General features: G+C 39.8%; 1 protein-coding gene across 4 annotated transcripts in view; it reads right to left on the reverse strand.

The window, feature by feature from the left end:
• The window catches only part of mtcl1 (microtubule crosslinking factor 1), an 89,701-nt gene that overhangs the window by 15,645 nt on the left and 61,817 nt on the right, over positions 1 to 12,239 (reverse strand). For all 4 annotated transcript variants that reach the window (XM_042497897.2, XM_042497894.2, XM_088085819.1 and 1 more), the window contains 3 exons: positions 7,917 to 8,084; positions 4,464 to 4,736; positions 1,268 to 1,609 (listed from right to left, as the gene is read on the reverse strand). In XM_042497897.2, coding sequence (XP_042353831.2) covers positions 1,268 to 1,609; positions 4,464 to 4,736; positions 7,917 to 8,084 — 783 coding nt within the window. The remainder of the gene's footprint in view (positions 1 to 1,267; positions 1,610 to 4,463; positions 4,737 to 7,916; positions 8,085 to 12,239) is intronic.

Here is a 12,239-nt window from a genome sequence, read left to right on the forward strand (position 1 = left end):
ATTTCATCAACATTAGGAAAACTAGAATTGACGCCTCACAGTTGTATACCTCTGCGAAACGCTCATTTACATCTGTGTCTTTAAAAACATGGATGCCCCCTTGTAAACATATATTTATACAATCAGCACAAGTTCAAGTTTAGTGTCACCAAATCTGACCAAATGTCTCCCCTTCTGTTCCTAATTTATATTATTTTATTTAATATTATATCAGACATTTGTGTGAAATTTTGTCATAATTATTGTATGTATTCTTGAGTAATAGACAAAACATGTTTTTAAGGTCACAGTGACCTTGAACTTGGGCCACCAAATTCTAATAAGTTTATCCTTGAATCCAAGTGGACGTTTGTGTCAAATTTAAGGAAACTCCCTAAAGGCCTTCTTGAGATATTGCATTCTTGAGAATGAGACATGAAAGATCACAGTGACCTTTGACCACCAAAATCCAATCGGTTCATGCTTGAGTCCAAGTGGACGTTTGGGCCAAATCAGAAAAAAAACCCTCAAGGTGGTTCTTGTGGTATCTTTTTAGCAAGAATGAGACACACAAGGTCACAGTGACCTTTTACCACCAAAATCGTATCAGTTCATACAGTCAAAATGGGTGTTGGTGCAAAATGTAATGAAACTCCCTCAAGGCGTTTCCAAGATTTTAAGACCACGAGAATGACACAGATGAGGTCACAGTAGCTTTGACCTTTGATGACCAAAATCTCATCAGTTCATCCTTAAGTCCAACTGGACGTTTGTGGCAAATTTAAAGAATTTCCCTCAATGCATTCTTAGGATATCACATTCACGAGAACTGGATGTACAGACAGCCTAAAAACATAATGCCTCCAGCCATAGCCATCGTCGACACAAAGGCATATGAGGAGTTTATTTTAAAATTAGTGAATATATGTCATTTGGAAACAGGGAAACCCTCTACAAAAACAACGAATAAAACAAATTATGATAGTGTTTTTGGTGCCATTTGGGCACCATTATGATTTGCGTGAGTGCTTTGAACTCAAGCTGAAACTAATGAAATTGTCTCAACTGTTATGGTCTGATTCATTCATTATTTTGTCAATAAAATGTTACAAAACAGTGAAAAATTGCCATTACGTAAATTACATAATGGCTTAAGAGCAATAAAGCTCAAATTAATTTGATTTGACCCAGCTCTTTTTCTATCACACCCAAATTTTCGTACTGCTGTTCAAAGCACTGCATTAATAAAAGGTGACTTGTTAAGTGTTGAGTGATGTGAGTGTGTTACCTCCTTCATGCAGGGGAACCTCTTCTCACTCTCCAGTCTGGAGGGTGGAGGGACCTCCAGGCCGCTAAGGGGGTCTAGAGACAGCGCGTCCAGGAACAGGTTCTCCGTTGGGCCTTTCAGCCTCATCGCAGCTCCCTGCTCCTCCAGCATGGCCTCGGAGTCAGAGTGGGAGCGTTTAGGCGGCACGGGGATGGGGGTGGACGTACAGGGGGAGCGAGGGGAGCGCGGCGACCGGGGGGCATTGCAGGGACTGTCCTGAGGAGAGAACACGCCTCTGATGTCAGAGCTGCCGTCTTTGACGTCGATGACCTCGCCTCGCTGGCTGTTCAGCTCTCTCTGCATCTGCACAAAGAATAACGCAAACAGATATGAGGTGACGAGTCAGAGAATTTAAATCACAGTTTAAATGTTTTTAAAGAACCAGACTGGAGCTCTCTACGGTTTACGGTTAAAGACATCAATAAGTCTGAATTTTTTATTTTTATTTATTTACTTTCTTGTTGTTTTTAATGGTCCAAAACATTACAGCCCGCTGATATTGGATTTATTATCTATATTGATTTTATTAGCTTATAGTTTTTAAAATTTTGAATAAACACTTTACAAAAATCAGTGGTTGTCTTTTTCCATCTGGAAGAAGAAAATTACCATTCGCTGGGAACCTTGTCTTTGTTTGCCTGCTTGTAATCATATTTTCGGGTTCTCCATACAGCCCACTCTTGTTAACGCAATATCTCAAGAATGCCTTGAGAGAACTTTCTCAAATTTGGCACAAATGTCCACTTGGAATCAAAGATGAGCTAATTAGAAGTTAGTGATCATCGGTCAAAGGTCAAGGTCACTTTGACCTCATCCGTCGCATTCTCATGGACGCAAGATCTCAAGAACACCTTGAGGGAATTTCTTAAAATTTGGCACAACTGCTCACTTGTACTCAAAGATGAACTGATTCGATTTTGGTGGTCAAGGTCACTGCGAACTTGCATCCTTCTTGTTCTCCTGAACACAATAGCTTAAGAAGGTCTTAAGGGAATTTTCTCAAATTTGGCACAAACGTCCAACTGGACCTAACAGTGAACAGATTAGAATTTGGTCGTAAATAGTCACAAAAACATGTTTTTGGTCATTAAAATGTGATATTATTTTTTGCATGATTTCCCTATTACTAATTTATTATAATAATTTCTTTATTTTCTCTTTAATTGTTCATTGCATTTTTTAAATTTAATTTATTTCATTGTTTTATGGCATTTTGTACTGACATTTCCTGCTACTTATTGTTACACTAGTATAGATATGAAAATATATTATATATATTCAACATTTATGGGTCCCCTGGTATGGTTCTTTACATTTACAGTATATTTTATTTCTAAAGTGGGAGGCTTTGGTCTCATAAGGGCCCCCGGCTTTTCTTTATTATTACATACTGTATTCCTCGACTGTAAGCCACTGAGTAATTCACCTGCAACATTTTGGGTTAATTGCCTTGTTTCAGGCTGGAGGTTAAAGGAGAACAACCACATTACTCATTCACTTTCACCCTGACAGTCTGAGCCGTTCAGCTGGTGACCTGTGCTTTATAGTTTGCAGCATACGCATCGTGAATAATGCAGCTCTGCTTTCTGCTCTGTCTCCACATTCAGCAGTGCATCAGCATTTTTAGAGTGTGTTATTATTCCAGTCCCTACTTTATATGTTAATACCCTCACACTCATATCATATTAACTAGCTCATGTTCCTATCTCCTGCGTCAAACATCACACACAAGCAAGGTGAGACGCAGCAGTTCTTCTAATTAAATCTCACAAAGGACATCAATTATTCAGTAATCCTGAGTATTTGTTGTGTATAGCTCAGACTATTCTAAAGTACCAAGCAACAGAGAGGATAATCGCCTTGGGTGCTTCATCACAGTTTTTTCTCTCTAACACAAACACATGCATCTCCTAACAAGCAAAGGTTTCAGATCTTAAAGTTGAGGTTTGTTTTTCTAGTTTGATCTGTAAATTCTGAAAAGTTTAAAGTGGTTTTAGCACTCCAAATACTTTTTTTTAAATTATACTTTTCTGTGTTGATTATTTTTTAGTAAAATAGTTAAAAATAGTGAAAAAAAGGCCATTAAAATGCCCTGGACTATAAATTACTTGCCTTGACTATATATTTCTGATGATATTAAACACAGATTAGCAAACTACTCAAGCTGCACTTGTTTGCATCCATGTCTGTGAAAACATGGATACTTCACACACATCTCTCACCCCGCAGCACAGAAGATCTCTACAATCAGAGCAGTTTCAAGGTGGACACCCAAGATTAGTGTCACCATTTCAGTATCTGACCAAATGTCTCCCCTTCTGCTCCTGAGATATGACGTTGAGTAATGGCCAGAAAATTTCGCTCTAACTCTTTCAAAGCCTTTTTGAGATATCATATTCATAAAAATGAGACAGAGCAGGTCACAGTGATCCTGACTTTTGACCACCAAAATATAATCAGGTGAATCCAAGTGAACATTTATGCAAAAATTTGGAAAAACCTTCCTGGAGCTCTTCTTGAGCTAAGAATGAGACAGAAGAACTCACACTGACCTTTGCACACCAAAATCTACTCTGTTCGTCACTGAGTCCATGTGGACATTTGTGCTAAAATTGGAGAAATTCCCTCAAGGAGTTCTTGAGATATAATGTTCCCAAAAATGGGAATGACAGACTAGCCGTGGCTGGAAATGAACAATAAAACAAACATATATTTCCATTGTTTTTTTTTTTTTTTAGCATTTTAGGGACTCCTACACAAGGTTGAATAAGGCTGGAAGGTTGAAACTAAAAGTTCATTATAAACCATAGAAACAGCAGTAAAACTTTTTTAAGCCACAGAGAAAGTGAAGTGCTTAGCTCAGAAAAATGGAAATTTGAAATTTAAAACTCCACATTTCTGATTTCTATTTGCTAAAGGATCACAGGCTCCAGAGCAGCCACTAAATGGACCCTGAAATGAGATTATTTTGTCAAAAACCTGTGATTACTTTTCTAATGATTGACTTATCAAATATCTGATGTATAAGCCTGACTTGTCTTTAATCCACTCATTTTTTAATGTGTATTTTTTTCTCTTCATTCTCTCCCCTCCTCTTATCCCTGTTTGACCCCGTCCTTCTGTCTTCTGTCTCTTTCCACCTCCTCCCGTCTCTCACCCTCTCCATCTTGCGGTGGAGCTCCCTCATGCCGTCGTCCCACTCCTGCCGCTCCCGGTCGAAGCGCTCCAGCAGTTCGCCCCTCTCGCGGCTCCACCTCTTCTCTCCGTGCTGCAGCTTCCAGCGGAGGTCCAGGGAGGTGCTGTGGCTGTCGGCCAGCAGACGCCGGTGCTCCTCGCGCTCCAGCTTCAAGGCTCGCTCGGGGTCTTCGGCCGGTTCCCCTTCACCTCCCTGAGCTTCTCCTCGCACCTTGCCTTGTGCTTCCTCCTCCAGCTGGTCGAAAAGTAAAGACACGTCATCAATACGCTGTACAGAGCATACACAAAGAGATAATGAGGACAAAAATAGCAGTGTTATTAGGAAATACTTGTATGATGAACATATAATCTGGACCAGCACGTGGAAAAAAACGGTTCAACTTGAAGGACCGAATCAACCAAATTACAACACAAACTGTATTGGAACTACTTTTGATTGAAGAAATAAAAAAAATACTATACTACAGACCTCTTTTCACGTTTGGGCCCAAAACTGCTGCCGTGGGTCAGACTTGGCTCTGGCTTGGACAGAAACTGTGCGGGTGGACCTGATCTAAGCTCTACCTCCAACCCTGTATCCAGGCCTCATAATACATCCATAGTCATGCTTTTTTGCTTCTGGGATGCCGGCATGCTGTCTAAAATCACACACTGGATAATACCTTTGATAGGTTCTGCGGCCCGGTAGCGCAATCTCTGAGTAAAAAGAACTAAAGAAAACCAATGAGATTATGAAAAGGTACCAGTTTGTAGTAGGGTTAAAACTTGAACCAGCGCTGCCCTCCCAAATTTATATTTTAAACCACTCGCTGGTGGAAGGACATGAAGTGAGGATTCAGATGCACTGCAGAAATCTTCAAAGCTGCAGAGCGACAGAGGGAAGCCACTCTGGAAGAGCAGAGCTTTGTAATCTTCAGACGGGCTTTGATGCAGCAACATAATGGTACAAACCAGAGTCTGCAGCTACTGGAGCCGCTGTGTGAACAGCGAGTCAAGGCTGCCCTGAAACATCAGCTTACATAACTCCCTTTGCAAATGTTTGTCTTGTACACTTTTATGTTGGGTTTGAAACTGTCTGATTACATGCTGGAGAGGATAACATGTACCGTAATAGCTGCTGACTGAATGCCAAGAGCCAACATGTTCGACATTATAAATATAGACAGTTATTTAGGAGGCCTGACACCGTGCCAGTAAGTATGAAACAGGAGCCTGCCTGATATTAATATCTCCAAAAATGATCCCATATCCACATATAAATACACAGGTGAGAGTAATTTCCAATTCGGCTCTGCTCTGCTGGGCTGTGTAATACTCCTGAATGTAAAAAAAAAAGCAGTTTCGGGGCATATTTCTAAGTCTTAATCAGGACGAAGCACAGTGAAGCAAGAAAAGAACTCAACACGGTGTTATCAGAAGAAACTTAAGTAAATTAGTTCTTGTCGAGGCCCTCAGTGACCTCTGCTCTGTGGAAGGATATGAACCATATAAAAACTGCTCAGATTAAGAGAACGAGAGTTAAAAAGATAATCTTCCTCCAATAAATCAAACTGCTTAATTGGTGCCCAAAGCTTCAGTTTACTTTCTATCAGATATCGCTGCGGAAAAGACGCTGTTCTGCCCCCGCAGGTGTCAGATTTGATCTTCCAACACTGTGGTCAAGAAACAACTTTCAATATCTTGGAATTGATCGCGAGCGTTGTTTGGCTGGCCGTGCTCCGACTCTCAAACAGAAAGAAAATCTGAAGTTGAAATCAGACACGGCCGACATTGAGGCTACAACTGTACCAGAAAACATGGATTCAACATCCTTCTGTGACACACTTTTTCCTGCCAGTGCTGCTCCGCTCACTGCGAACGTAGTACTGGACTTTTCGACCGTGAAATATTAATGCAACCCAAATAGCATGTGCTTGGTTGAATTGGGGTGAAAACATTTAGATCTTTTACTTCTGTCAGAGTAGCAGTGCAGTATGAGCAAATTCTCTGCTACAAGTAAAATACCGGCATTCAAAGTTTTACTTAACCCTTTGAAACCTGGAGCGACATCACTTCCTTTGTGCTGCTGTCAGATGCCTTTAACAAGTATTTAAACCTTTGATACCTGAGCAAATTGATTTGATTTCTTTGAAAACACAGAAAAAAAGAAAAAAGGTTTAGAAAACTATCCTTAAAAACTATCCTTATAATAAACACGCTGATATATTTTTAATTATTTTACAGAGTTAATTTAACTTTAAAGCCATCGTTTCTTATATTGTTCCATTTGTTTAGAGTGTTGTTTTTTGTGTGCTAATTTTCAAGTAAATTTGTTGTTTTTTTTAACTAATGTCTTGCTTTTTTTTCTTAAGTGGCTTAATGCCACTTATGTAACCATAATTCGACACAGAGAGGATGAAAGACGTTGGCCAATCAGAAGCCTGAAAAAAGATATTCGGACGACTACCTGGAACAATGAACTCAAAACAGCGGAAGAGTAACTGTGCATTTAATGGTGCTATTAAAACCAAAATAATGTTGACGTATCCCACATGTCTTAGTCAGAAAATGCTAAATCTGGAAAAGGCCTAATTCAGAAAATCCAAACAAAATATGCTATTAACATGTCCCGCATTAAATTCAGAATATTGTCATATTCAGAATAATAATGGTATATCAGTGTGCATGTAAACATAACCAGTGAGGAGTTTGAGTCTCCCACATATTTGAAAATGCTCTTTTATTTATCTTATTATCTTTTTAACAGTTTGGGAGAAACAAAAAACTTTTGTAATCTTGGAGAGCTTTACTGCAAGTGTGAATTAGAATATTATGGTATTGACATAAATCAGCAGCCTCCATATAAAATGACTGATATCAACTTTCATATTAGTTGAGATAAAGACAGACTGTAAGGGATCTACAACGTATTTACACTCCCATTAGGAATAAAAGATGGCATATTAACATCTGCTTTGAGTTCAGTGAGAAATGCTTAGAGGCTCATTCAACAATTAGGCACAATGCTGAATTAATTAGTTTGCACGGTGACAGAATATACCGATTACAAAGTGCCAAGCAGGTGATTCATCTCTTTCTTGTCTTATTGGAAGCTGTCCTTCCTTCTTCTAATTTAATTGTTGAGTGGCGATTATGAATTGGAGTCTGTCCATTTGTTTGTCACTTGTGAAATAGATTAAGACACAACTTAATTTTACTGCTGCACTTTCAAAATTATTGTTCTCCTGAAATCACAGGATGACAAAATAAAAAGGATTTATTTTTGACCTGTTACCGCTTCGCCCTGAGTGTGATTTCACCCGTGGCGAAGGCAACATGTTTACTGTCATCTCGCTGCTTATTGAACACGCTGCTAGTTTCCACCACCAGATTGTGTCCTGTCCCTTTAAGGTGGGCGCTGAGACGCCATCTGTACCTGGGCGAACTGGCTCTTCATCTCTGCCCACTTGACCTCCCAGGCGGCTTTGTCATTGACGTAGGACTGCTGCAGTTGGCATCGCCGCGTCTCCTCCTCCCGCAGCTCCTCCCGAAACTCCTCCAGCAGCGTCCGCAGGGCCTGCAGCACTTGCCGGTTCTCCCCAAACTGCACGCAGAGGATTCAGACAAAACAATCACACATTTAGGAAAGGTTAATCCAGCACACTCAGGACACATGCATGAACACTGTGAGTTCAGCAAGTTGTGTCCTTATCTTGAGAGGCTTATCTGAGCCAGTGTCCTTTGTTTCTCTTTAAAGCACTTTGGGATGAACCTGCTTTGTAAGTGCTTTATAAATCAATTTGTCTACAACCTCTCCATCCTGTCTCCCATCTGTCTCCTGCTCCTCCTCTGTTTTTATCCTTGTCCTTTCCCATCTATCTATTCTTAACACCTGCCATTAAGGCACAAATATTGTACAAATAGATGATTATATATATTATAAACTGTGATTGGATAGCTCGTGACAGTGACAAACATTGTGTTTTACCCAAAATTAAACATTTTCCAACTCTCATTCTAATTGGAAAACAGATAAATAATCACAGAAGACATTAAGTGTCTGATTTATATTACTAAATCCCCCCAAAAGACACTACAAGGCTGGATTACAAAAATTTGGAAAGAGATACAATCACACCGGAGTCGTTGTTGGAGTGGCAGAGTGGTTAACATTAGCTTCTGGGCTAAAAATGGTAAGTCTATCTGTTTACCCTCATGTCAATGGAAAATTGGGTAAAGTTTCACAAAACACTGTAGGGAAAAGGCACCGCACTCACCTATAAAACAATTTAAGTAAACAGTGACCAGTATCAAAACACTAAAAAATACTTACTAAAACCACAAAATGTCTCCGTACTGCTCGTCTGAAGTAATCCAAGTATCCTGAAGCCTCAACGTGCCAAGATGTTTTGAAAAACGTCACCGGCGTCATGTTTCTAGCCTTGTTGTATGTCGCATGTAAACACAGACGCACATACATGAACGCCTCTCCCATAATAGGAGCTACAGGCTACAACAAGGCTAAAAACATGACGCCAGTGACGCTTTTTCAAAACAACTTGGCACGTTGGGGCTTCAGGATGCTTGAATTACTTCAGACAAGCAGTATAGAGACATTTTTTGGTTTTATTATGTATGTATTGCTTAAATTTTTAGGGAGATGAGTTCAATCCCTTTTCCATCACCCAACTTTCCACTGCCGGTGATGGGTGAGTAGATAATGACTGATTTTACTTTTTTGGGAGAACTATGTTCATTATGTTGTGTATGCCATCGTAGACCCCAGAGTTAACTTTAGTTCCCAGTATGTCAGATTTTTTTCATCAGTCCTGTTCAATGTTTAGTAGTGAGACGGTGAGAAGATTACAGGTAATATAAAAAAATGAATTTAGACATAGATTTTTGTATACAACCACATATCATTTCTACGCACTCAGAAACTTGCATTACCCCAACCTAGAGATAACTGCAGAGTTTTTCCTCCATCAACTAATCGATTGGATAGAACTTTAGTTGACCAAGATTTTCTTTGGTTGGATACAAGCCCTAACAAATTTAACGCTGTGCTCAAAAATCCTAACTTAAAACTAGGGGAAATCCGTCTGAGTAGTACAGTAATTAAAGCTGCAACAAAAATCCTGTTCAACAACTACAATTGATTTTAGTACAAATATGGTGCAGGAGGTTTGAGACGGCGCAGAGAGCAGCGTGTTTTCCCGCTCAAAGAGGTGTGTGGAGAGATGTTTGCCTCCTGCTGTGGAGACTCTCCAGGTCTTGGCAGGAGGCATTGAAGCACAAAGGAGTCAGCAAGTAAAACATCACCTCAAGATACCGCTACAGCGCCGCTGACTCTGCCAGCCGTGGCTGAGAACACGATACTAAGCTCAGGTGCTAAAAGTTCAGAGCACTTCAGCACAGTGTTGCCAGGAAAGTAAGGATACATGTAACCAGGTAGTTTTTTTAAGGGCAAATACAACCACAACAGACTTTATTTTTATCCTTGTTCTACTATTGTGTATCTAGATATGCCTCACAAAAGCATCAGAAAATATTTTTTATTGAATGACTTCCATGATGTTAAAAATATTTAAGTCTAAAAATATTGAGGATTGTCTTTTAAAGGATGACAACCAGCAGCCCTGCCGGCTACCAGTTTGCTACCAGTATAGCCTCATTCCACCCGCTAACATCTGGCTTTTTGATGTAATGACAATGAAAACGATCGGCATTCACACCCGCGTCGAATGACTCTGCAGTAGACACAGGTTTTTATCGCTCCTAGCTCCGATCAACACTGAAGGGAACACCATTTTCAAGCTCCTTAACCGGCACGGTGAAATGATGCGCCTACACTAATTACCCTCCATGTCCTCTTAAGCAGCACTAAAATAAAAGACCAAATACATCTGCACTGAGTTTGAAAGAGAGTCTGAATAAGTAAGAGATATAGAAAGAGAAGCAACCACCTTAAAGTTTTCACAGACCTCTGTTCCTGCTGCTGTCTACGGTTCACCTGTTTCTACAATTCTACAATTTCATTTAGCAGACGCTTTTATCCAAAGCGACGTACAACACAAGCAAGAATTTAGACTTAAGGAAAAAAAACCCCTTAGTAAGTGCAAAAAGTGCTTCAGATGTGATTGGTCACAGGTATTGCCGTCTAGTGGCAGAAGAAGTGCCGCACTTCTTCTTTTTTTTTCTTTTTTGAAACCAAAGTAATAACCAGTAGCGACCTCAGCATCTGAGATTCAACAATCTCAGTATCACTACTGTTTGCCAGCTTGTCCTTGAAATCCCACGGACACACCAACAAAAAGAGCAGCAACAGTGTGTCTATTGCCCCTTGCAGCTAGATCTGCTTACCCCAAACAGCAAGCAGTCTTATTTATGTTGGTCCAAAATCATCAAAAAATAGCCCATTTGTGTCACTAAATATTAATTTAAGGCTTGATGTGAAGAAATACACCCAGAGCCCCCAAAAAGGGCTAAAAGCAAAAAATGGACCTTATAAATTTTCACAGAGACTGGCTTGTTTTTCTATAAACAGAAATTATGTCCGAAAACGGCATCAGAATATGCTCTAATCACATTTTTGTACCTTTCCCCATTAGTATTTTCATCCTCGACAAATATTTAGGAGCAGTAGTCAGCTCCTGGGAGTGTGTACAAGATGGAACAAATATACATGTGTATATTTATCAAATATTTCACAGGAATGTTTTTGACGTGGGAGGAAACCAGAGTACGAGGAGGAAACCTCTATTGTCGGCCCTCTTGCAAAAAAAAAAAACAAAAGAAAAAACTGAGAAAATTACATTTTGCTATTGAAAGAGTAGTTCCAGATATTTCAAGCTCATCTGAGAACTCGTGTAATTATGAAGGCCTGCAACTGTAACTGTAATTATAACTGTTTGGAGTGATTTTACATTTATACTGCATAAAGTTTCTTGCCCCAAATGAGATGAAAATTAAGTAACACTGAGGTCAAAACATCTCATCTACAGTATTTACAGTATTTATACTTTAGCACTTCTATAGTATCATACATCAGCAGATCCAGAGGGAATGAATCAGGATTTTTCCTCACCACCTGCCAAACTGCCTAAATCACATCCAAGTCTTCAGTGAAAACTTTCACTGACCTCTCAGCGGCTTAACATACTATTATCTCACCCTGGCTGCAGGAATTATCATCTGCTCTGCTGTAGTAGCCATGTGTGCAAATGCTTACTAAAGCAAGTCTGCATTTCTGCTCTCATGCATAAAGCTTAATATAGTCTACTGGGCATGCTTGTTAAAGCTGGAAAACCTGCTCACAGAGGAACAAAAGAATGTCAGATCACTGTACAAACTATTTTTATGATGTTGTGGAAAAATCAAAACATGGAGACAAAGTAGAGCACTTAGGGCTGCTTAATAATGCATCCGACCCAAAATGCTTACGTACTTTCTTTAGTTTTACAGAGGGCCAAAGTGGTCGGCTGACGTACTGAAAGCAGATCTCAACACACGCTATGTCCGGGTAAAATCTCCTCCTCCAAAACACGCGGCAGCCTGAAGAACAGAAGCTCCTTTTGTCTCCTTTGCATGTAACTGAGAGTCCATGTTTTTGTTGGAACAATAACCATAAAAACGGGGTGTACTCAAAAATAATTACTGCCTCTAACTAGTTATCTAGGCCAAAATTCTCATCTGCATACAGTGCCAAACAGCTCTAATGAACGGCTGCCAAACAAACACAATGAAGATGAATGAGAGA

Source organism: Plectropomus leopardus, chromosome 12 (assembly GCF_026936395.1).
Source record: "Plectropomus leopardus strain MGB_pleo_1.0 chromosome 12, ASM2693639v1, whole genome shotgun sequence".
Classification (NCBI taxonomy): Eukaryota; Metazoa; Chordata; class Actinopteri; order Perciformes; family Serranidae; genus Plectropomus; species Plectropomus leopardus.